This window comes from Meleagris gallopavo, chromosome 1 (genome assembly GCF_905368555.1).
Source record: "Meleagris gallopavo chromosome 1, MGAL_WU_HG_1.1, whole genome shotgun sequence".
In the NCBI taxonomy this organism is placed as follows: domain Eukaryota; kingdom Metazoa; phylum Chordata; class Aves; order Galliformes; family Phasianidae; genus Meleagris; species Meleagris gallopavo.
The window spans coordinates 66,045,027-66,071,697 of NC_139404.1; the positions used below are offsets into that span (position 1 = coordinate 66,045,027).

At 39.0% G+C, this 26,671-nt stretch overlaps 1 protein-coding gene across 1 annotated transcript in view; it reads left to right on the top strand.

Annotated features, from left to right (window-relative positions):
- Positions 1-26,671, top strand: part of ST8SIA1 (ST8 alpha-N-acetyl-neuraminide alpha-2,8-sialyltransferase 1) — a 143,506-nt gene that overhangs the window by 58,545 nt on the left and 58,290 nt on the right. The window contains exons 3-4 of the mRNA XM_085231663.1: positions 4,351-4,460; positions 9,818-9,910. Coding sequence (XP_085087789.1) covers positions 4,351-4,460; positions 9,818-9,910 — 203 coding nt within the window. The remainder of the gene's footprint in view (positions 1-4,350; positions 4,461-9,817; positions 9,911-26,671) is intronic.

The window sequence follows — 26,671 nt, forward strand, 5'->3', positions numbered from 1 at the left end:
TAGAATACCATTATCTAAAATAAATTATATTTTATTAGTACTGTGTAATGTTCTTTTAGCTGATGACAATGATTTATTTTTACTTAGATGAATGATGAAACTAATCAGTGAATTGCTGGATAGATGCTCTGTTAAATTACTTCTGTATTCAATTGGGAGCTATTAATCTATTGCTTTGTGTGCTTATTTGTCACTGAATTCATAGGGGGATGTGCAGCTTCTTACCTCATTTACATAAATAGTAACTAGAGCATCTTCATTGGTTATCAGTGGAGTTTCACTCTTGGTTTTGTCTCTGTCTTTTGTTTGAAGAGATACCTTTCAGAAACCACCTTATGAAAACTTTTTATTTTCTTTTTGGTTTTAAAACTTATTAAGGGAATTGATCCTGCTTATGGCAATATACAAGGGTTTGTTTATTTTTCTTTTTTATTCTTTCAGTTAATAGTATTATCTAATTCTATTGTAATGATTGCTTAAAGGTGGATGTGCACTGGTCACTTATTTTTATATTCTCTCAGTTACACTGGATAAACTGATGTTATGCTGATTTTTCTAGTCCCCCCACAGAAATCATTAAAATTTAATCAATGAGGAAAATAACAAATTTCTTGACAATAAAAACAACGCAGATTCAGAAAGCTAATATAAATGGAAATGCTTTTATTACAACTTTACAATCCAAAGCAAGCATTTATCAGGCCAGTTTACAATTTAAAGGAGAATAGCAACTGAGCTTTTTGTGAGTATTTAGCATAAATGACAGCTGGGTCCCTAGTACATGATGATTTTCCTAGCAAAGAGTTACACTGTGGGAGGTAAAGAGGAAGAGAAAATTTTTATTAGATCTTTGAAACATATTTTACTAGTAATAGAAACTCAGAAGAAATTTTGTTTTTACTGTATAGAATTCTCTCCAAATAGCACCATCACCTTAAAAAAATGTAACATTCTTGATTGAAAATTGCCTCCTACTGAAATTATAAGTCACGCCCAAGATTACTTTACAAAAATGTAAAAATGGTTTAATTCTCAACTAAGTTACAGCATTGATCTACCTCTTCAATGTAACATTCAAAACATCTGAAGACAGATTACCCACACCATGAAGATGGCATAGGATTAGTTGAGAAAGAAAGAGAGTAGAGAAAGAAAACGAATCATTACTAGAGTCCATCTTCAGTGCTTTTTGCTCTGAAATGAAACAAAACAACCAAACAAATGTCTCTACGTTTTGATAATTATTTAATTTCAACCTTAAATCCACAGTTTGTACCCTGTGAGCCAGTGGTAGGAACAAGTGGATGCATAGAAACCTCTTGAAAGCCAAATAGTGGTGTGGAAAGGTATTAACAGGTCTAGTGATTCAACTGCACGTTAGGGCTGGAGCTTCCATATGGTTAATTACCTTGCAATTTTGCTTAAGATGTTTGCACTTTATATTTTGGTCAGCTCAAAGGAAGGAATGAGCTGAATGCTTATGGAAAGTCACAGAATGAAACCCACAGCCCTTTAGCTTTGAAGATCCTTTATCTGTGCTATCTGTCCTGTGAGTCTCCTTTGGAGATCCTGCAGTGGGTTAACTCTGCAGCTGCTAACTGCATCACAGGATTATGATTCCTAACAGTTTCAAAGCCCAGGAGTCTGCTGCTTTTTCTTTGCCTTTTGCAGAGAGACAGAGGAGCCGCGTGTTTCATAGCAGCTCATAGGCAACACTTGAACTGTATGATTTGCGTATGACTGGACAGCTTGTACAAATGGACTGAGAACAGAGTTCCTGAAATGCCCCTGCAGTTTGAGCAATATGCTGGTTTGTAACCTGAATGAGTGAAGAACAGTCATGTGCAATGTTAAAAAAATACATGTTTCTCCCAGAGCATGCTAAGCAATTCCTCTTCATTAAGGGAAAAAGCAGCTGAAATGCCTCCAAGCATCAGGGACACTTAATGTCTGCCTTGAGTTTATAACTATAGCCTTCTGGAAGCTGAATCTCTTGAATGTTTTAAGCTAAACAATGGCATGCAAACTGTCTATGTCATGTCCAGAATTTTCATTACTTTGTTGGGGGAGGCAAAAGCTTCTGTGGGCTTTTGAGGGAGGGGTGGCTTTTCACAGAGAACTGCATTCAGCTTGGTTTTCTTTCTGTATATGAGTGGTTTTCTTCACAGGTTAGGCCACAGTGGTGGTTTTATTTGCCACTTCTTCCTCCCTTTAGCTCCCTCAAATCATCCTTGCAGCTCTGATCTTGTTCATCTGTCTCTTGGGCTCTCTGAAAGGCAGGAGTTTCAAAGATTCATGCTCTCTTGGAAATGAAAGTATATATGCAAATGATAAGTAGTATAATCATCTTTGAACATAACAGGATATAAGCCTCCTTTGAAGGACAGAAATTCATCTCAAGCAATATCAAGGGCTGTTTGCAACTCAGAATTTTGAAGCATTTAGTAACTCCTTAATGTTTGTTTTGGGGGTATAGAGAAATTCAACATGTATTGAAGTCACAGAAATTATGTGACAGAGTTACCACGGCTCTTAAGTTAATGGCTGCCTTTGTGATTTATCTGTCACAGCCTTGTCTTTGCATAACTGGCTGTCTTGGAAGAGCTCTGACATATCTTGAATAAGAATGGTCATGTTATTTATGAAACCTTACCACTTCTAAATTTCCTCCATCCCTACCCTACTCCCTGTACTGAACCTGTGAGCTTTCATTTAGTCAGGGTCACCTCAGCAATGAAAAGTCCTTTGAATTTCAAGATATGCTGCTCGTTCAATAACTGGGTAAATTAAAAAATGTTCTTGGGAAGGTGGATGCAGAATCAGAATGCAGTTGCATACTTAGTATTGCTCTGCTGTGCTGTCCCTGGGTTCCCAACAGTGGCTGGGCCTCAGTAAACTGGAATTGATTTTTCTACTCTAGCATATATTAATCCAGAATTAGGATATGCAAAATGCTTCAATTTATTTTATTAGATAGCAGGTTATGTTTTTATATTAGCTGAATGGAATTTAATTTGCTGAGAATAGATGGTGAAACAAATACATCTAAGGGAGAAGATAAAGTAAAAATGAATACCAACAAACGCAGAGTTTGTGCTGTAGCACTGGATCTGTTTTCTATGCTATGTACACTGTTGTAATGCCTAGTGAATACATTATGCAGTGTTAGACGTTGCTCTGTACATTTAAGTGACAATGAGTGCTGCCACTGTTAGAACTTGTCGTCCAGGTGAAAATAATTGTTTTGCCATGCTGTATCCTGTCACTGTGGCATTTGCATTCTCAGAGGCCCAGGCAGTAGCTTCTGTCTCTGCTGCAAAGTCGGGTTTTGACAGGTTTGATAAATGAAAAATTCCTGCAGAATTTTTTTTTGCATGAGGAGAATATTAACTCCTGTGTTGTAGACGGATTCCATTCTTATAACTTTATCATACTACTTGAAATTCCTATGCTGTTCACCCTTTGACCCTGTTTTACATACATATATATATATATACACACACACACAAACACACACACACACACATATATATATACAAATATGTGCTGGGCTACACTGATGTACTGTGCGCTATTTAAATGACTGCCTCAACACCACTAAAGGTGAATGATTCAAGGCTGACAGGAAGGTGTTCCACATGTAGCTTTGAGATCCTCTGGAGTAAAGAAGACTGTGCAAATCCTATTTAATACTGCATTTGATGCATAAGATAGCATAACAATTTGACCTTGCAATTTAATGCCCTACTCAGCTGTGGCAAGGGCTCCTTAGTTAAAATGGTTTTCTGATTTTCATTTGTGCTGTATTTGGGGAGTTGAGCACTTATGAAGCTACTCGGATGCTCTGAATGTCTTTATGCTTTAGAGTGACCCAGCCCAGAGAAAGAACGATGGAGGGATCCGGGGTGACTCCTGAGTCCCTTTTGTACTCACATTGTTCCTTCTTCCTTCCTTTCTTGTCCAGAGCTGTCTTTTATGTAAAAGGTCACTTTCATGGTTTTTTTTCCTGGTAATTTTTTTTCCTCTCTCTGCAGCTTGGCTAGAAGACACATTTGGAGTGCGTATCTTGGTCATTATGTTTATCACAACTTTGTAACTACGCAGTTTCTTTATGCAGAACTGTTATTCTCTTCTGTGTTGCATCTTTTTTGAATTTCGGTTGAGGAAGCAGGGATAAGAACTGTCCTTTGTCTACTTACCAGCTAACTTCTGGACTTTTTTCCTAGCTCCTCATTCTCCGTTTTCTTTCCTCACTTTGAGCCCTGCCAGCTCCCTGGTTCTCCAGGAGCAGCTGCTACAAAGATGTATGTGTTCTCCTCTGTAAAAACAGTCCTTGTTTTGTGTTGCTAGGCTACACCCTTCCAGCTGCCACTGAAGAAATGCTCTGTGGTGGGAAACGGTGGGATTCTCAAAAAGAGCGGCTGTGGAAAACAAATAGATCAAGCGGATTTTGTCATGCGGTAAGATGGAAACCTCAATGACAAATTGTCTGCCCTTCCCCCTGCTCAGTCTCTTGACTTTTCAAAGCTATTCAGTTGTGATTAATCAATTATAATTTGCCTAGGATCCTTTTTTTTTTTTTTTTTATCCCCTTTGCAGGATGTGATTTGGGTAGAAGTGTGAGAAGGGGCAATAAAGAGAATTTTGGCTGGCCTCTGCAGATATGTGTGGGGGAAATCTGCAGATAGGTGCATTGTGGTTCTGACAGATTGTACAGTGTCACAGTCAGGGATTTAGGAACTTTTTAATTATTCCTTAGTAGATGGAATCTCATCTTGTACTGTGCTTCGTCCTTCACAACTCTAAATGCAATCATATGCAACCCATTAAAATAGTGATGAGTAGATACTGATTCATAGGGCAAGGATTAATAAGTTGGGACAAGCTGAAGAATTTCCACATTTTTCCCCCCTTCAGATTAACTTCTGTCTAAGAGAAGACAAAACCTTTTTCCTTGATGCCATCTTGTTTTGAATTCCCCACATTTGCTGTACCTCTGGTTTTCTGAAGTCATAGGAATTTGTCAGAAGGGTGCTGAATCGGCTACTGCTTTCTTGACTGAATTTGGCACTTTGTAGATCCACATTCTTTAAGGAGGAGAGACAGAAATTGGCCCCTTTTTGTTAAACATGAACAAGAAAAACACTGTGGAGCAGAAACTGGAAGACTGCTTCTGAAGAGATGAGAAATGGAATTTCTTTGGTTTTTGAGGTAAATGCATAATGAGCTCCCTCTTTAGCAAGTCTACTTATTGAATCCTGATAGCTTATTATAAGGCCATACAAACTTGCTCTAAAGTAGACAGAATTACTATAATTTCTGGCTTGCATCTTAAGGAACAAAACTGCTTTTGATGTTAAAGTAAAGAAATACAACAAACTAAAGACAAAGACACAGAGGGAGGGACTCAGTGTGCTGATTGCCATTACTGCAAAGCTCCTTCAGTGTTTCAGAGATTAAATATAAGAAACTGCAGAGTATGATATGGTAATATTATGTAGATGCAATAGGAAGTTAAAATACTGTAGGAGCAATCAGTTACAGAAACAATAAAAGCATTTTTTAAAGCAGCTGTTACAGCCTGATCAGAGAAAATGATTTTTTTTCTCTCTCTAGGGAGCATAAACTAGCCATTGTCTGTATTGAACTTATTTTGGGTTGGAAAGAAGCAGTAGGTGAAAACCTGCAAAAATCCCAGAAACTGCCTACAGGCTGTATTGTATTAGTGGTGCAGTCATATTTATGAAAATATTTCAGTTTTGTTGGGTAAAAGGTAATATGCCACTGGGAGAGAATATTTTTGTAGCAGGTGGAAAATTTAGCAGATTTTCTCTAAATCTGATTTCTATAATATGAGAGCTGAGAGAGGAAGAGAATAACAATAACTTGCATAATATTTTGCATTTTTTAATAGGAAATGTGTCTGATGGGTTTAAACTATTTCTGCAGTGCGAAATAGTTGTGGCAGGTTTTGCCATTGTTCATTCCTTCCATTCACGTTGCTTTTGATTTCACTTATAGCAGAGCTTATGGAAATACGATTGCAGCCATCTTCTTCAATAAAATGAAATCACTAAGGTTAATTAATGAGTTTAAACTCATCTCATGTCTGAACATCTTCTACAAACACAGTTGTACTGACTTAGAGATTAAAAAAGCAGCAGTTTTCAGCCCCTAGGCCACAGCACACTTCATCTGCAATAAAAAAGGTGCTTGGCATATGGTCTACATGTTCAGTCAGAGTAGTTACCATAGGCTTTTATTGAGTTATGTGGGTGTTTTTCAAGTTTGTAATGTTTATTTTTAGGATGTTTCTTTTAAAATTTTCCCTTTCCCTTCATGCAAGCAAGTATTTTAAGAAAGAAGTGTTGGATACTAAATCATAAACAATGTATTTGTCTGTATTTGACAGAAGATACGCGTTTTCATGGCCTTAGATTGTGAAGAAATATTTATGTCTTGTGATTCTCCCTGTCCCCCAACTACCTTTCATGTCTCTGCTATGGTTTGTGCATCTGCCAGGAAGAGGATTTCTCTCCAGGGGACTGGGGGATGTTTTCCATGCTGTTTGCTAGTGAATTTTTCCAAATTTGGAAGAAACTTGTCATTATGTTCAAACTGACTAGTGGCTATCATGACTTGGGAAGGACAAGCTGTTATCTTTTAATTATACTCTGCCATGCCATCTAGCCATACCAGCCCAGATGGAGCTGTAAATGTTAAATATGATGCTGCTTTTGGGGTTAGTAAACAAGTCCAGAAAAATGTTGCTTTCAGTTGCCATAGGTAATTATAGTCTTGACTCTGGTCAAGGTGCTACAAAGGAGTAGAAATGAATATTCAAAATCCCATATTAAACTCTTATTATTCCCTAGCTTTTAGTGTATGTTCAAATAGCTAGGTAATCACATAACATCTGTCAAATGCACATGCCATTACTCAGTCAAGCTGCCTGGATTCTCTGCACCTGAAGGAGTTGTACTTATCCTCTGGGCCAAATTCAGAAGAGGGGTTTCTGCCCTGTGAAGTTTGAAGGATCCCTCTCATTTCAGTTCATTTCATTCTCAGTCAGCTGTTTCTACCTATTGAACTGGAAGGCCTCACATGTGAAAAAAGCGCACATGAACTGCTGTGCTTTGTTGATTTTTTTTCCCCCACAAAATCTGGGCCCAAGCAGGGAGATACAAAAGTAAGTTGGCCAATAACTTCTCTTTCATTTATGTTCGTGTCAAAAAATGCTGACTTCAGACACTGTCCTGCTTTTACCTTCTTTCCTGCATGTTTACATACTCCTCAGTACCAGGAGTAAGAGTAAGATAATAAAAAATACAAGCATCTTACTGTGAATCTTTTACTTCTTGGTGCATTACTCACCTGCACGGAGCTTAGCACTCTGTTGACTCGTTCTGGAAAAGGGCAAGGAGTTTCTGAAGATGGACTGACTTCTTGCTGAGTTTCCTGTTGGATACTTAGGCCACTTCTTAATATTTCACAAAGAACAGATTGGGAAAGTGATTTACTGCTGAAGGGAGTTAGCGTGTTTAAATAAAGCTTCTGCAACTGGTGTGAGAAATAAATTAAGATGATAAAACTAAGGACATATCTTGGTACATCTCCAGTACTTTTAAATAAACTTCAATCAAAAAAGGCCATACGAGTCTGTGTTTATTCAAATCAGGAACCATTAAACTGTGGCCTGCCAGAGGTCACTTATTCCATCTCTGCTCCAGGGCAAGTCATCTGTACACACATCTTTCTTCACAAATATTTGTTTGATCTACCATTGAAAACCGCTACTGAGAGTGTTTCTACAACCTCTGCGAATAGAGTTAGGCTGATTAATTTGTATCCCACTTAGTGCAGGCAGAGAGAAGAAACCAATTGCTGTCTTTTTTTCTTCTCAATTTTTTATTACGTAAACCTTTCTCAGCTTCTGAAGTTTTGTCATTCTTTATCTAGAAGATAAAAAGAAAACAGAACAAGCAACCAGTCATTGCTGGACTTGAAGGTTTTGTGACCCACTCCGGCTGCCTGGGAGATGCACAGAAGCATTGCTGGAGAAGTGCTCCTGAAACAGAGTGCCAGGGAGTTTTATGGGAGCATGGGAAGAAAATGAAGCTGCCTCTCCCAGACGTGCAACCCACGTCATGGAGACCCGTGTCTCCCTGGTAACAGAGGAGAAGTGGTGGATTTGAAGTAACAGCTCCCTGCCAGGCTGAGGCCCTGGGGCAGCTGGGAGCTGCACCTCAGCCTGTCTGTACAAGATTTTGGGGGACAAAAAAAACAACAGCAAAACCATCTCAAAAAACAACCCAACAACGCTAAAATCTAACAGTCTTGCTCCAGAAAAATTCCCAATTCCACTTTTCTTTGAGAATCTTGGTTTTGTTTTTACTCTGTAAGCGCTAATATTATTCTTCATATCTTTGCTTTAAAAAGTTAGACAACTCTGAAATTGAAAGCATTGTTTTGACACTCATTTTTAGTGTAATTGCTGTATATTGAGTTCATTTCTCCTGACTAATTTCTATAACAGGGCTGAGTCAGCTTGAATTTATGTCGTTTGCTCTAAAAGTGATGCCTCCTATTTATTTCTAAGAAAACTCTAACAGATACAAAGAGCACAATCACACTACTTGGTAGAGCAAATTCTCAGCTACAAAACATTATTTTTCAACGTAGTCACCATTAGCTACCTTTTTTGCCAGTGATGAATGAGAGCTGCATGCCATGCTCATAAGAATCTGCACCAGTGGAGGTGACCCACTGTCACCCTGCTGAAACACACCACCCGTTGCCTCGTGCTCTCATCCAGTGCTTGGTTTCCATCAACATTCCCCCAGCACTGATGAATCTCAGTGGACACAATTTTTTTCTGCATGGAGGAATTTAATTCCACGCCTTTGCTTCATACTCACTTCCATGTCAGATGCCGTTTTGTCAGACTGCCCCTCTGACACACAGCAACAAGCTGTAATGGAATATCAGAGGGAGGGTTCAGCCTCTACTGCTATACCACCAACATCCACCTCTGACATTGATATTAAAGATATTAAAGTGGGAGACATTACTTTTGGAGCAGCCCTCATGTTTTCACCATTATTTACAATCCTTCCTTCTTCTTCCACCTCTTTACTTGGGAGTATTTAGGACTGCTCCTTGTTTGCATGTTTCTCTCCACTTGTGTTTTTTGGAGCTCCGTTTGCTTGCCAAAGTAAATCTGCTTGGTCACTTTATCTATTTTATATTATTGCCCTGTCTGCCAGAACAAGACTGTGAGAGAACATAGTATGCACAGTATAAATAATCACTTGCATTTTTTTCTCTGTGTTTTCTTGGTAAGTTCTTGTATACTGAAGGGCATTTGCCCGTTGTTTGCAAGACGTATGTGGTGCGTGTGATACTAGTCTAGAGCCAGATGCTGGAAAACAAGACAAAGCAGAGTGAAAAAGAATTTGGAGGAAAGAGTTTGAAAAAAGTTTTTGCTGTAGATAATAACAGCTGTAACCTTTCAACCTGTCAGAGGTCTCAGGTCACTTTGTTTTTGCTTAATAGTTTATAGAATCATCTCTGCAAAAGATTTTTTTTCTTCTATATTTCTCCACAGTCTGGTGCAAAAATGCCCTATTGTGCATATGGGATGTAGTATAGTAGGAAAATGCCTAGCGTGGTCCAATGTTTGTACAGCACTTTCACATTTTCTGTCAGCTTGCAGTTCTTTTTCTAAAACTGCAAACTTGCAGAATAAAAAAGACTGGGGATGAAGCCTGTCAATCCTGACTGTCAGTTAAAATCTTGGATGTCTTTCTTTGCACAGGTGCAACCTTCCTCCTCTATCCAGAGAATACAGCAAGGATGTTGGATTGAAAACTCAGCTGGTGACTGCAAATCCCAGTATAATTCAGAAAAGGTAGGGAGCATGTTGCTCTGTCTCTGGATTGGAGAAACAGAAAAGAAAAAATATGTCATTTGTGTTTTAGATAGTGTGACAGAGTTATGTCCTGATCCTGGAAAAGATGAAATGCACAGTGGTTCCATGTTGGGTGAAATAAACCTAGATCTTTTCACTGTAAGCAGGGAAGCTAATGAAGGCTGGCTTCTTGCAGTTTTTTCTTCTGTTTTTTTCACATCTGTGCCTCCGGTTCCCTCTCATTACCTGATCACAGGGTATGTGCCAGAAGTGCTTTGGCTGCTTGCAAGCCAGGTGCATACCAAATGGGTGGACCACACTACTGCACTGGTTGGGCCAACTGGCTGCTGCATCCCACAGTTAATGAAGATGCTAATTTTGATTGCTCTTTGGTTCAACTCTGATAACTTCTCTGTCCTTACTCTCTTTGTATTATTCGTTTGATAGTGTCTTACAAGTACAAAGGTGATTAGGATAGACTGATCAGCAGGTTTTGATCACACAAGCTGTGCTTCCTAGGAGATTGGGATAAAGTTTTGTTTTTTATTAGTCGAAATTTTCCAAATTGTAATAGCTATTGAGAGAGGGGAAGAGAAGAGGAAAAAGATGTCAGTGCCAGCTCTGATTTTGCCTTACTGAATTTTAATTGCCATGTTATTATTATTATTATTTTTTTTTTGTCACCCAGAATGAGGTAGGCTGTTCTCAGACAGAATGAGATCTGGTAGTAACCTGTCATATTCACTGAAAAACAAAGAGAAAAGGCATAAACCAAGGGAGTGAGCAGGAGATGATTAGGCATAAAAAGAAAAGTATAATGCAGGTATGGGGAGGTGAAGGATAGTGAAAGGAAACAAAGCAGTGAAATAAAATGAATAATAGAAAGCCAGGTACGTGAGAAAGAAGGAAGGCACTGAGCAGAACTGGAAATTGATGTTAGTATCTAAATGTAATATTTTTCTCTCTGCCTGGAATCAAAGAATTGTCTAATTTTGAGTGAAAAAGATGGTTTGTATGACAGTCTTCAACAGAGTAGGAAAGAGAAGGTGATCAAGAGGAAAATGGAGAAGTCATCAGCTTCAAGAGCTGTTTCCAAACAGAGAGCATCTGAATAGGGGAAGGCACAGAAATGCCTTTAGGGTAAGATGCAAGCAAATCAAACAGAACTGGAAGAGAATGCGCCAGGTGCCAGACAAGAAGAGGGAATTGCTCAGAGCAGGGTCTGAGGATGAGGGATCTGAAAATCCTATGGGAGGTACGCAGCTAATGAGGTTGATTTAAGAAGTGGGATGAAATGTCCAGAACATCACATAGCTTGGCAGTAGCATTGTGGATAAAATGAATAAGAGCAGTGAGAAGTACAATGCTTGCAAAGGTTTTTACAATTGTCAAGGCAGAGAATTGTTAAACTCATGAATATTTTTTGTGTCTCCCACACCCTTCATCAATGGATAGAGAGGAAAGCTTACTGCACTTAGTATGTTTTCAAAGAAGAAGAGAAAAAGGAAAAAGAGTTTTAGTGATGGTACAGGAAGACTGTGGAACTATGCTAGGGAGACTGTGGAGTTAACCAGTACAGAAAGAAAGGAAGGAATGAGCACTTGTGAAATGATACTCTTGAGAGAGGCATATCAAAATGGGGAGTGAGCAGATGAGAAGGGAAATGGAGGAAGTGAAAGGGGAGAAAGAATAGGATAACAGGAAATGGGATTGTTTTCAGTGTCTATTTTCAGCATGCGTGGATGATAACTGTGATGCAAGACATTTGATGAGAAAGTAATGTGAATTGTATATGTATGTTTATTGATCAGATAAGGAGATATACAACCAGTTACTAAGAATAAGATAGAGAACAAATTAATAGTGCTGAAAAATAGGAGAAACCTTCTGTGAGGTTTGAAGCTCTTGAGAGATCTGGCATTTATCTTCCTCTGCCTGGTCAGAAAGAGATTTTTTTAAAAAATGTGTATATTTTACTAATGTTTCCTGTATGGTCTCTAAACTCATTATTTGACTGCTGTGTGGTGAATTAAAATTTAATCAAAGGTACAAGTCAGGAAGCTAGAATACAAAGAAGACTACTACCCTCCTAAAGCAATCAATTTCTATAGAAATAAGGTTTTTAAGGAACTGAGATACTTATCAGTGTGGACTTTCACGACATTCAAGGACTTTTCAGAGTAGTGACTGGTATGTATCTGTTTCTAAGCTATAAGTTAATGAGCTTCACATAATGGCATTATTCATTATCATTCCTCCACTGTCCTGTTGTCCTTACTTTAAGTAGGTTGATATTGATGAGGCTTGACGTCTCAATTATCTCTCAAGTGTGTTATGGCAGATTTAGTGAATTAGTCTTAGAAGCAATACCATTCATTGCTTCTAAAAGATATATCTTTACTAGATAATTTATGATTAAGCATATTGGATAGGGCAAAGTTTTCGTATCAGGGATGGGGAAGTAATTTTCTATTTTGTTTTTTAAAATCAAAATGATTTATTTCAGATAACTAAATTGTTGCTGGTGATTACTGCTCAGTGATATTTCTTCTTGAGAGCCTTAGGATGGGAGAGTAAAAAAATTCAGTCTGGGAGTACCTTGACTTTAGTGATACCTTCTGAATGTTACCATTTACGAATCCTGAAGTAAGCAGATAATAATGAAAGAATTAGAGATCAAGTTCCTGCTCTGTTTAAAGAAACAATATCATTATGCATGCAGGTAGTACAGATTTTATGTGTAAAATATGGTGCTCAGTTCTCAACTGGATTTGAAAAAGTATGAGGAATTTCCTACCCTAATGTTGCTTCTTAACATGAAGGAGTACTGACAGCAAAGGTATTATGATAGAAATTTCCCCGGCTGACTAGGAGATTCATGATGACTGCCCCAATTTCATTTTTCATCTAAGATGTGTCACAGGCATCTCCCTTCTATTAGTCCCTCAAGCCTATATAAACCTTCCTGGCTGTTCTTAGGTTCTGTGGAAAAATCAGCAAGGTATTGTTGCTTACAGAGATTGTTTCTGTATCATTTCTGTATCTAATCATTTACCTACAGCTGTGGAGCAGAGCCTGACTAGTCAGTGGATCACACTGGGACATGAAAACATTTATGTAGATAGCAATGATTTATGATCAATGGTGGATTTTGACTAAGTGGTACATAGGAGTCAATATTTAGGATATAAATATTACGTGTTTCTTGAGTCACTGATTAAAAGCTGTTTCAGAGAAGCAAACTCTAGCAGTTGGATACTATCTTGCAACCTTCAACAACTTTGATAAATATCTGATAATACACTTATCTTCGGTCTGAACTTTCAAATAATCTGCAAACAAATGTTTTTTGCAGCAATCTTTCTTTCTATCTGCCATGACTTTTCACTCTGTCTAACCTGTGTAGACATACATCATTGTTAATGTGGATGTAACAGTCCAAATAGATGGTTTCCTAGCATCCACTGTGTTTCAGATCTACTGATATCTGTTGGTAAGTGTTTCATCCAGGAGCTGCTTGTGTTTCTGACCTGTGTGGAAATAATCTCATTAGCAAGTGACACAAAGAACACGGTAGCATTCTTTATTTCTCGTAATTCAGCATCATTATAACTAGCAGAAGCCCCTGAGGTTTATAACGCACTTCCTGACACCTTACGCCTTTGAGACGTAATCCAACAGCCAGTTGAATTGTGTGAAGCTTCTCTCCCTTTTCATTTCAGTGTGCTTGAAGGCACACTCTTTGCACTTGCAAGAGAGCAGACAGCTGTGCAGCTGCTCTTTGAGCTGCTGCTGTTGTCAGCTTGAGGAGCAGGTTGTGAAAGAAGACTTGGAGTCTGCCCTCACAGTCCCTGCTGCGTGATGAGCAATTAGGTCTGCACCATTCTCTGGAGAAACACCTTCCAGTCTCCTGCTCAGCCTGAGCCCTCCATGCTGGAAAGTGGCACAGGATAGGAAAATAACGTGGAGAAATACTGCTGGCCTACCAGGAAAGGAGAGCCTTTAAGTCTTTGTAGTGAAGTTTCTCAATAGTTACATAACACTGCTAATGGAAATACTCTGACTGAAACTTGAAGAACGAGGTTTAGGGTCAGTCATCAGACTTAGCAGTTTGGTATGAGCTTCCTTTCACTGAATATGAATAATTTTTTGCATTAAAATTAATTCACTTTTTTGATCTCAGTGATACTTCTCAATTTTTGGCAACATCCATTTCCTGCACTAAAGCAAGATGAAGGAATGAGACTAAAGGCTAACAAATGCAATGACTCTCCCTTGAAGCTTTGAAATGTCAGTTAAATATCGCTGTTATTTATTAGGTTGCCACAAAATTTGAGTAGGATTAAATTGCTTTTCTAAGATGCTTCCTGAACCTAAGAACCAGCTCATAATCATTCCTAGATTCAGTCCCAAAGACAGCTTTGAGTCCTTATGTCTTAAGACATTAGGAATAAAAAGACTGAACCAAGGTAATTATTTAATTTGCTAAAAGCTTATTTAATCTTTGATTAAACAGATGCACAATGTTAAGTCCTGTTGCTAATTCTCATGAAAATAATGCATCAGAATTCCTCTTGACTGTGTGTCTTTGTTAAAGATGATATATTTCAATCATACGTAGTTACATCTTACATTAATAATTGAAAAAGATCGTAAAAACAATTAGAGAAAAACCATGAAAACAAAAGAGAAAAATAAGTTCTTGAAGGAAAATGTCTTGCTCAAATCTTGTTCTTTTTTTTTAGGAATAAAGGGGATGTGAGGATCTTTTCCTGTGAACTCATTTTACCATGGAATTTTAAATAATTCGCATAGCTGTTCTTTTGTTCCTGGTACCTATTGTTGATACTGAGTATATCTCAGGTTATTCCATTGAGATGCACTCCAAAATGATAAGAATCATTGCTTTCATTCACATCACAAATTTATGTTCTACAGTATTCTGTGAATGTTTCTGCCAACAGCAATAGGATAACATCTCTGAGAAGTAATTTTTATGGGCAAGATGCAGAGCGCAATAAACCCTTCTGTATACAGAGAGCCCCACTGTCTTTCAGTCAGTCTTTCCCCTAATGTGAAATTCACTTAAAATCTTTAAATTTGCTGACAACTGAAGCCCTGATTTCTCTCTGTGAGGGCACCTGTTTTTGTCCTCATTTCTACAGAAACATTCCCCAGTGCTGCCATCAGGCCACAGGCAGAGGCAGTAAAAAAGTCCAGGAGAGCTGTAACAGTTTCCTGGGGTGCTGTTAGCTAAGGTGACCAGAGGTGAGACAATACATAATCAGAAAAACTGATTGCTAGATATTAGAAAGAGCATCCTAGAGACTGCTGTTCAGTTCATGTAGCTTGTGTTTAAGAGCAAGACTGATAGGCTGGGCTGAATGAGTAGAATTTTCCCAAGACTAAGGGTAGACAAGATGTTATTTTGGGAGAACCTCTGCTCAGTTGCTCTATAGAAATCTCCATACTAAAATAATTGAAGGACTAATTGATAATGGGATAAAATGAAGAATTATAAATGAGATCTCAAGAAATAATAGTTTGATGCTCTAAAAAAATCAATTTTTTATTAGTGATTATCATAAAGTAAAGATAGAAGACATCAGGATTAAAAGAATTCATTTGAATTTCTGGTAGAAAAGTCTTGAAATTTCCATATAACATGCGTTTATTGTAGAACTAGAGAGGCATAGGATGCATTATCTTACATGTATATTTGTGCATCCGCTACTTTAAAAGGGGATTTTGGTGTTAATCTTAATTATCTGTATTGCAAATGGCATTTTAATTGCAAATTTTTGTCTTACAAAAATCACCAGTCTTGCCCATATGTGCTGATACTCATTAACACATTGTCTCACACATTTTCATTTTTTTGGCAAGCCGTTGCAGGAAAACTGTTGCTTTTTCTTTTCTCCACCCTCCTGCTGTCTTAAGACCACTATCTTGAAGAGTCTGCCAGCAGTACCAAACAGAAATACAACCAGCTGTCTGGTTTTCCATTATTAGATTTGTGAAATGGGAGATCTATATATGTCCTTGAGCAAGTAATGCTTTTAATTAAAGTGATTTTTTTCATCCTTATGTTGATGCAGTTAGACTTGATGTGAGAGCTACTAAGCCCATTGCCTATTTGTGGAGTAGTGTACCCAAGTATGTCCTTCATGTTTAGGTATGGAAGTAATATCTTCAAAGTTAGTTAGTGAAATAACTTGTATGAGTACGATTTTTCTAGATCAATCAATATAGTGTCTTCTATGAGCAGTCAGATTTGTTCAAGGTCACATCCCAAAAGATTTTTAAGTGCTCAATCTCTTTTTAGGTAACTGATCATTCTATGTAGTCTGTGGCTTTTAAAATTTTTTATTATCAAAATCAAGCTTTTTGAGGGGCATAATAAATATTTTAGGGCATTATTTCAATGTGTATTTCAGAGAAAAGACTAAATAAATAGAACAGATGCTGAAGAAAAGGATGAATGGAGAGAGAAAATCCAAAGTGGAGTCTTTTAAGGGGAACAGATTTTCTTCTGGTATAAATCACTGCAGTAACTATTGTAGTACTTTATACCAATGAGAACTTGACACAGGATTTTTTCTTGTCAGTTAAAGCTCTCTCTTTTGCTTTTGGAGCTTTTGGCTGGACTTATCTTCCAAACTGAATAGCTCCGAGGAGGGTAGATGAGGCACCCTCTTCTTCCCTGTCCGCTCTGGCATCTGAGTAGCCTTCTCTGCACATCCTTATTCAGGAACTGTAGTCTGTCCTTTGAGGAGAAAATGTAAGAAATTTGATTTATTAGAAAGCATCTCTGCCTTTGTTGTTTTTCATACTATTATACTAGCTTTAAGCTAAATTTGCAATTAAAAAAAAAAAAAAAGTGTAAGTGTGAGGTTGTGATTCATGAAAATGGTTTTTGTAAGCAAAACCTGATCTGAAGAAAAGGACAAATGCCTTGAGTCAGAATGTTAAAAAACTCCTCTGTATTTCTTACATGATGCTGTTAAATTGCTCAAAATGAGTCACTGTAAGCATCAGAGAACATTTTTCATCAGCAGCCTTTTATGCATGATCACAGAAATAGGATAATTTTCAGTTAAAATACACCTCCAAGTGGAGTTGAGCTTTTTTATTTTATAGTGAAACTGCTGTTTTTCTGAACAGAACAGTTGAAAAAATTGGCATTTGCTTTTTATTGCCTCTAGTTTACTTCTACAGAAATTTTGGGTAGTTGACATCTGTCAAATTAGTGGTTTCCTTATATTTATTTAGATAATGTTTGGCTATAAAGATGCGTGGAGGACAAGTGATATACTTGCTTCAGATGTGGCTGGATCATTTAGTGCAGGACCGTTGGTTAATACAGCATGAGTAGGTTTAACAGTGAGAGTCAGCTGCTCTGGTTAAAGAGGCAAACATGGGGTTTGCAGTTGGGTTGCCTTTCAGTGCCTCTTTCAGGTGGCACTTTCAGGCTCTGGTGAATACTTATTTCACAGTTTTTCATGTTAAAGAATTATTGTTGGAAAATTGAAATCAACTGTAAAAGGATGTCTTGTTTTCTGCATGATGCAATTTTTGTACCACTTTGGGTTAGATGAGTATTAGAAGCTGACTCTGTCTCTGAATTTTTATGAAGACGTGAGGCTGAGCACTTCTATTCTATCTGTAAAGTCATAAGGAAATTCATTATGAGTTTTAAGGGATAAAGGAGGAGGGAGTGATTACCTTTAATTTGCTCCCATGCGTAATACAGTCATAATACGTTATACAATAATATGTGTAATGTAGTCATAGTAATCTAATATAATGTGTGGGGAGACCTCACTGCAGCCTTCCAGTATTTAAAGGGAGTTTATAAACATGAGGGAAATAAACTTTTTACAAGGGCAAGTAGTGATAGGACAAGGAAGAATGGTTTTAAACTAAAGGAGGAAAATTTTAAATTAGATGTCAGTTGAAGTTTTTTTGTGAGAGTGGTGAGGTGCTGGAACAGGCAGCACCATAACCAGAGAGGTTATGGAGCCCATAAATAACCTCACGAGTGGAGGTGTACAAGGCTAGATTGGATTGGGCCCTGGGCAATTTGGTGTAGTACTTGGTCTATCAGTTGGCAGCCCTGTGGCAGGGGATGTTTGTTGGAGCTTGATGATCTTTGAAGTCTCTTCCAATCCAAGTCATGCAATGAATCTATAAAGAAAGCTGTATACTTTACCTCACTGATCTATCTCTAGAGTTTACTGTAAGGCACATCTTTTAGTATTTTATTTTATTTTATTTTATTTTATTGAGAGTTGAGACTAGTTAAAAGAGCCTCATCTCCTTTCTTTTTCTAATGCTCCATATTAAAAATTAGATGTTGACCCCACTGTATTTTATTTGCTTACTGTTTGCCATTTCTGTTCCTTGAGTTTGTTACTCTAAGCAAGAGAAGCAACCTTGTTCGAGAGTTACGTATTTGAAATGTTAAAAAATTACCTGGACAGGTAAACAACACTAACAGCAGAAGGAAAAGAGCAACCTTCCAAAAGCACCTGTATGCTAAATTTAATCTTTTATGGTTTTTTATTTCCACCAGTTTCTCTGGAATGACTGAAGGGTAGCAGAACTGATAGTTGCATGGAAAGTTAAAAACTGTGATCCATAAAATTCCAAATTACAGTTTTGCAGTCGAATTCTGGGAAGTTAATAGAAATCTATTAGAAATGGAGTAATAGAATGCCTGAAAGACAGTACTCTTGCATCAATGAGGAAACTGGAACCTTAGAGAATATAAATGTACTGAAAGAAGAAGAAGGATATCAGCTACAACAGGTCTACTGTCTGATATTGAAGGAGTTAATGCAGACAAAATAGTCTTAACAAAGGATTTAGAACAGAAATGAGAACAGACAACATGTAGGCTAAGGGATCCGTAAGTAAATTAGAAGTTAGAGGGATCTGGAGAATTTTTTAGGAGTTTCTAAGTAAATAACCATAACACTATGAGAACTGTCAAAGAAGGATCTTTTAGACTATTTTTCAAATGTTCTCAGGGAATGTGAAAAAAAAAGAATAGTACTGGTATTAAAAGGGTGGTGAAAAATGAAGATCAGAAGGAATTAGTGACTCTGACTGAGTTTAGCACATGTAAAAAGAGTGGAAGTGATTAAACACTGTAGGAAGTATTTAGATTTTCAGAAAGCCTTCCACAGAAGACAAGAAAAAAGTAAAGGGCATCAAAATTGAGAAAAAAGTAACATCAGAAATTAAAACCTGTTTCTAAGGCCAAGGAGTGTAATGCATGGAAGTCAATTATTTGTTGGTCTCAGAAAGTTCTGAACTTATTTTGATACTGATTAACTTAAGTTTCAAGAGAAGTCTTGAAAATGCTAAATAGCTTAATTCTGACAGCTCCAAAATGTGTTTTTAAACTGTTCAGGAAAAAGTGTCAAGCAGCGCTACTCAAACTAATTACAATTCATTAAAAGATCTTTAGAAGAAATGCTCTGACTTTATTGTAGAGATGTCCGTTCCATTTATATGTAGACGACAGAATGAGCAATTAGGTATACATGTATATCTGAAATGAATAGAGTACTTGTAGAGGCCAGAATTTCAAAAAGATAAATAACTTTTTTACTGGAGTGGTCTTTTTATTTTTTCTATGAGTAAGTTAAATTTGTGAAAAAAACATAAAGTCAGAACTGAATGATTCGGTAACATGACCATGTCATGGAAAACTCATCAGAGGCCTTTCAAGAGGAACAACACAGACATTTTCTGAACAAGAGGATACAGCAGAAGCTTCCTCTGTATTTTACATGCCCAGGAAGTTTTGCTTCCTTTTTAAGTCCAGGTGTCTAGTGTCTTCCAACAAGTAATAGTAGTATTCTCACAGCTGAGAAGTAGTATTCTTGAAGTATTCTTTTTGTAGTTTAAGGAACTAAAATGTAAGGTTGTAGGGAAAGAAAATATTAAGTCAAAATATAGACAAACATTCAATCACAGGAGTCATTTCACAAAACATAAACAAGAAAAAAGTGTGGAATTTAAAAACAACTGTTCTGAGAAATATTTCTTGTTTGTTGTTGTTTGTTCATTTGTTTTTATAAGATGAATCAGCTGACACTACCTATCCCTACAGACCTTTCCTTGTTTATCTGCTAGAGGGGTAAAGTCATAGGCTTTATTTTCTTTCTTTTCTGCTTCATCTATACCCTGGAAGAGTAGCAATATTAATCCTCTCAAGGGTTGACCTCATACCTACTGAAGTCAATGAAGCCATGTCTGCACTGCAGCAAAAGAGCTGCTTCCAAAATAGACCAAAAAAGGTGGATGGCCTCTGTCATACACAGTCTGTCATACACAAACTCCCTGGGCCACGTATTTCAGTGTTTGACTGCTCTTACAGGAAAAAACACTTTTCCTCTGTTTAAACAAAATTTCTTAGTTTCTTGTATCAGGTGCCTATACCTGTTGAGGTGTCTAATTTGAAAGATCTGCTTAGATGTGCAAGGCTGAGAATACTATCAGTAGATGGTGGAACCTGAGCTGAAGCTCCAGGATATAACTATGCCTTCTTTGTAATGATACTTTAATCTCCTCCTTTCCCCACCCCCCACTCAGCTTAATTCTATCCACTAGATCTTTCATATAATCACAGAATGATGGAATGGCTTATATTGGAGGGGACCTTAAAGATCTGGAGATAGGGCACAACCATATCCACAACCTCTCTGGGCAGCCTGTTCCTGCACCTTACCACTTGCTGAGTAAAAAATGTCTTAGAATCGTAGAATCACCAAGGTTGAAAGAAACCTACGTGATCATCCAGTCCAACCGCCCACCTGTCACCAATAGCATTCTCCAAACCATGTCCCTCAACACAACGTCTAAACATTCCTTGAACAGCTCCAGGGTCAGTGACTCCAGAGGGCCAGTCACTCCACCAGTGACTCCCTGGGCAGCCCATTCCAGCACCTGACCTTTCGGAGAAGTAGTATTTCCTTACATACAGCCTGAATCTCCCCTGGTGCAACTTGAAGCCATTCCCTCTAGTTCTATCACTAGTTACATTGGAGAAGAGGCCGACCCCCAGCTCACTACTACCTCCCAAAATGTCTTCCTAAACACTTTACCTGAATCTGCCTTCTTTTAGTTTAAAGCCATTCCCCTTTGCCCTATCACTATCAGACTGTGTGAAAAATCAGTCCCCCTCCTGCTTGTAAGCTTCCTTCAAGTACTTGAAGGCTACAATGAGGTCTCCCTGGAGCTTTCTCTTATTCAGTCTAAACAATCCCAACTCTCAGCCTGTCTTCATAGGAGAGGTGCTCCAGCTCTTTGATCGTCAAGGTTACTATTGGCCTTCAAGGGTGCAAGCTTACATCGCTGGCTCATGTCAGCTTTTCACCTATCAGAACCCTCAAGTCCTTTTCTGCAGGGCTACTCTCACTGAGTTCTCCTAGTCTGGATTTCTATCTGTGTTAACTGCTCTTTGCACTTGCTCTTCCATTTTGCATTCCAACTCATGTACTAAGGTGGTATAAGTAGTTCTTGTCACTGGTATTTTAGGTCATATACTGTTTCAGAGGGTTTTTTGTTTCTTTGCTCGTTTGTTTTTAATTGGAGTCTAGTCTAATACATGTAAAAAACATCCACAGTACTTCTTACACTCACTCTCACTGACAATATTAAAGACAGAGCTGAGGAAGCTGGCTGGTAGAATTGTGAGCTGGTTAGCACTTCTAGACTGTATCCTAACCGGAGGTAAATCAAAGCTGCATAAAAAGAGTAATTGCCCAAGATACAAGTGCAATACAAAATGTAACAAGAAGAAGAAAAGCTCCGAGTGTTCTTTTTTACATTTGCAAATGGTAAGAGGTGTTTCTTAGATTCATTAAACTGAACTTTGGTCGTCATCTGGATGTTTGGCTTGCTGTTGATATGCTGAAGGGTTCCTGTACAATTTACATTACTACTATCTACTGTATTTATTCCAGACTAAGATATGGGGGAAACAACATTTCAAGAAGCAGCTAGATTTTGTATCCTGACGGTAGATTGATCAAGCAGCAGTCAGAGCAAGAAAACAGCAGATTTTTTAAAGAAAGGAATTGCTCTTGCAATTCCTTGCTGCTCTAACTAATAGCAACTTTGCTGTTCAATTCTGTGAAATCTGGGCCTTGAAACAGAAGATAGAAATGTAGTCAGGTATACATCTCTTTGCCAACTGCAGTGAAGACCCAGGATCACAGAATCACAGAATAGCCAGGGTTGGAAGGGACCTCAAGGATCATGAATCTCCAACCCCCTGCCACCTGCAGGGCCACCAACCTCCACATTCAATACTAGACGAAGCTGCCCAGGGCCCCATCCAACTTGGCCTTGAACACCTCCAGGGACAGGGCATCCACAACCTCTCTGGGCAGCCTGTTCCAGCACTTCACCACTCCCTCTGTAAAGAATTTCCTCCTGACATCCAACCTAAATCTTCCCTCCCTCAACTTAAAACCATTTCCCCTTGTCCTGCAGTTATCAACCCTTTCAAAAAGTTGATTCCCCTCCTGTTTGTAGGCTCCCGTTAGGTACTGAAATGCTGCAATGAGGTCACCCCGCAGCCTTCTTTTCTCCAGGCCGAACAAGCCCAGCTCCCTTAGCCTGTCTTTGTAGGAGAGGTGCTCCAGCCTCCTGATCATTTTCGTCACTCTCCTCCGGACCCTCTCCAATAGCTCTCTGTCTTTCTTGAACTGGGGACTCCAGACTTGGACACAGTACTCCAGATAGGGCCCTACAAGAGCAGAGTAGAGGGGGACAATCACCTCCCTGTCCCTGCTGGCCACCCCTCTTCTGATGGCGTCCAGGATACCATTTGTTTTTCAAGCTGCAAGAGCACACTGCTGGCTCATGTTAAGCTTTTCATCTATCAAGACCCCCAGGTCCTTCCCTGCAGGGCTGCTCTCAAGGACCGCTCCTTCCAGTCTGTATGGATGCCTGGGATTCCTCTGGCCCAAGTGCAAAACCTTGCACTTTGCTGTGTTGAACCTCATCAGGTTCACCCAGGCTCACCTTTCTAGCCTGTCGAGGTCCCTCTGAATGGTATCCCTTCCTTCTACTGTGTCAACCACACCACTCAGCTTGCTGTCGTCAGCAAACTTGCTGAGGGTGCACTCAATTCTGTCATCGATGTCATTGATAAAGATGTTACAGAGCACTGGTCCCAACACAGACCCCTGGGGGACGCCGCTTGTTACCAGCTTCCACCTGGACATAGAGCCATTGATGACCATTCTGTCTGCGGCCTTTCAACCAATTTCTTATCCATCGAGTGGTTCACCCATCAAATCCATATCCCTCCAATTTGGAGATAAGGATGTGGTGGGGGACCATGTCAGGGCCTTGCTCAAGTCCAGGTAGATGACATCGGTCACCTTCCCCTTGTCCACCGATGCCATCACTCCATCAATAGAAGGCCTCCAGGTTGGTCAAGCATGACCTTCCCCTGGTGAAGCCGTGCTGGCTGTCTCGGATCACACGCTCATTCCTCATGTGAGCAAGCATGTCATCCAGAATGATCTGTTCCATGATCAGTGCTGAGTTCGTTCTTAAACTTTCATTATTTGTAAAATAAATAAAGGACGAATGGCCAGGAGGGTAGCCTTGAAAACCTGAATCAGATTAGAGATTAAAGTAGAGTAATTCTGAGCGAGATTATCGATAAGAAAATGATCACTGTACATGTGCAGTCCTTTTTTGTGGATGCAAAGCACAGCTGTGTAAGTCAATAATGCTCATTACTCTTTAACTGTTTCATTACTGGTGAAGGATGGCTTGTCATCTGCACATGTTCCTCCCATCAGCTGACCTAGCTGGGGCTTTAGCAGGGACATGCTAAATGGATGCCTGTCCCAGGAGTCCCAACCACACTATGTCCTCAGGTCATGCTCTCCTCTCTGTCCAGCTGTATCTCTCTCAGTCATGCTGATTTTCCTTGTGCCTTCTGATCTGGGCCAGTAAAAGTTAATGTAAATGCATGACAGGCTTAGAATACTGAGTGCAAACCCTTGTACTGACATGAAGGTGTCTTGATACTGCTAGTAAGTGAAATCCAAGGCAATTCATAAATACAGTTTCTTTACTGGTTGTCTTCTGGCTCGAGTCCCTTCATGCCTTGTCCCAGAGGGTCCTCCACTGAGAGCTGATTTAAGCTGTTCTCATCCTTCTGTACGAGGCAGGAAGGAGCCTTTGGAAAAGCTGCAAAAAGTGGGACTGGTTCTAAAGCATAATTGGCAGTCAAATGCAAGGTTTATTGCTGGCCTTAAGGAGGGGTTTCTGAGTGTTGATTTTGAACTGTAATGGAGAGAAGGAACCAAAAGATTTTTTTTGCCAGGACATGATATCAAAGAGCTGATCTTTGTCCCACTTTAGAGGGTTTTTATTTCTAAATGGAGTAAGTTGAAGTCAAGCTGCTGTTTACGAACTATTGTGGAGCAGGGGCATTTAGCAAGACAGATGAAATGCCATTGTCTTTCATTTTTGAATGGAGCAACAGGAGAATGAGGGAGCAGTCACAGCCAGTGAAAATCCAGAGCACCATCTTTTTGGCTCTTTGCCCAACGTTCAATCATAAGTGCTTGTTGTGTTGCCTAACATTATAAGTAGACTTAAATCCATGGCTTCTCATGCTATCTCTTTTATGAGCATTAAATCTGCATTAAAAGATTAATGGGACCTGCCAGAGAAGCTGCTTTTGTTTGCAGAGTTGCTAATTGCTGTTCACACATTGTCAGAACACTGCAAATTTTGTTTCTCATCTGTATTTTTCCTCATATGAGAGGCATGTATTAAGTTACAAGCTTACTGTCCAAGGAATTTTCCATTAGCAAGGACTGTCAGGACCCTGAGCATCCCAGTTTCCCACAGAGTGGATGGTATCCATCAGTTTTTCAGGGATGTGTCCCTTCCTGTTGGTTTTCCGCTAAGCAGGAGCACAGGAAGCAGCCACGGCATGTGAGGACCTTCACCATCCTCCTTTTATTCTTTGTAATGTTAGTGTTCCTGTTCCTGAACATTGCTGGGTCATCTCAGTTTTGGCATAATATTTGCCTTCCCTCTCATTTTGCTCTCTGCATCTTTGTCTGTAAATATATCTCTGTGAACTGAGGCCTTAAAGAACCGCCATTAGCAACTCAAGTAAAAAAATTGTAGATTCGCCAGTGCCATTGGATGTTATTCACTTGCTTGAAGTAAAATATGCGTAAGATATTAAAATATATTAATCTTTTTTTCCCCTTTTGTGTGTACTAAGTACAAATAGTAATTCTGTCCCACACAGTAAACTCTCCTGTAAGGGAGAGATTCTCTCTTCACATGGAAAAGGCATGTACCATGACAACCTTCAAAATGTGGTTCATTGCCTTCAGGTGACTCTTGTGGCAGATGAAGCCCTGACCTGAAAGTTTCTGAAAGTTTCTGTATAATTTTGCTTATTTTGCACTACTCAGAAATACTTCTAATCTAATTTCCCAAAGGGCGTATATTGTTGAGTGCGGAAGGGGCATTGCAGTGGACACTGCAGGAACTAGGAGGCAAGATTTCTCTGATTTCAGAAAAGGTCATTTTGTTTCAGATTACTTGTTTGAAATATTGGCTGTAAGGATATGTATTGGTTGATTTTAGAATAAATATTTTTAGAGTTCCTGGTGAGCTTTTGTAGAATGTAAGTAATGCTGTTTGGTTAAAGCTGTTTTTGCCATTGTAGCAGAGTGTAGTTTGTAGTGACGAGCTGGGATATTAGATAGTCTTATTCCTGTTTTCTATTTCATGCTTCATTCTGCTCTTTAATATCTACTTGTATGTAAAGTGTCCTTGTCTAACTATAGGGTTGCATGTGGGCTGAATCTAGCCTTTTGAAAGCTTCTTCTTGCTCTTTCTCCTTTTCTATAGAGGAGATGGGGAAGAACTGGCAAAAGCAGCAAATACAATCTGACTAGCCAAATGACTGCTTCAGTCACAGCCTGACATACAGATCTGTAAGCAATTGCTGTTGCTACTGAAATCAACAAGGTATGGGAGGGCTGGCAGCTACTGCACGGTACGGAGTTGGAAGAGAAGGTTGCATGAGAGTGTGCAGAGATCTAAACCCTAAATCCACCTCTCATCTTTCTTGCACTATTTCTCCCCCCTCTCCCTTCGTCACTGAACATATAACACGCTGAACAGGCAGCACCAACTCTGTGTGGCTGGAAGCAAAACTATGGCAGTGCCACACAATTATAATGCTTGTGACTGATGTGGGGCAGCATGTTCCTCTTGTGAGACGTATGTTCCTTCTCTGCGTTGCTTATCAACTAGTTGTGAACATCCTTTGGCAGCGGCCTAGAAAAGACTTCCTGTGAATTGCTCAAAAGGTTCTTCACAACTTTCTTTCGTGCCGTTTGGCAGAAGCTTGAGTCGTGCAAAGTGAATGAGTGGTTGCGTGCTTAGACTATAACTGTGAAGTGCAAGCTGTTCAGACAGCTCTTGACAGAAGCAGCAGCCTGAAGAAAGAGGACATCCTAGTATGTGATGAACTGACTGCTTTTAGGTTGGTGGCACACTAATAGAGCTGGAAGTAAGTTGTCACATATCCTCTAGCTTGCTAAGCAAATTTGCTCAGACCTAGATTTTTCTTCCCTTTCTACATTTGCTCACAACAGACAAGCACTTTTCTTCTTAAAATTTGCTGAATTTGTACATTTGCCCTGAAATTTGGGGCTGAAACAAAACAAAAAAAACTTCAAGAGA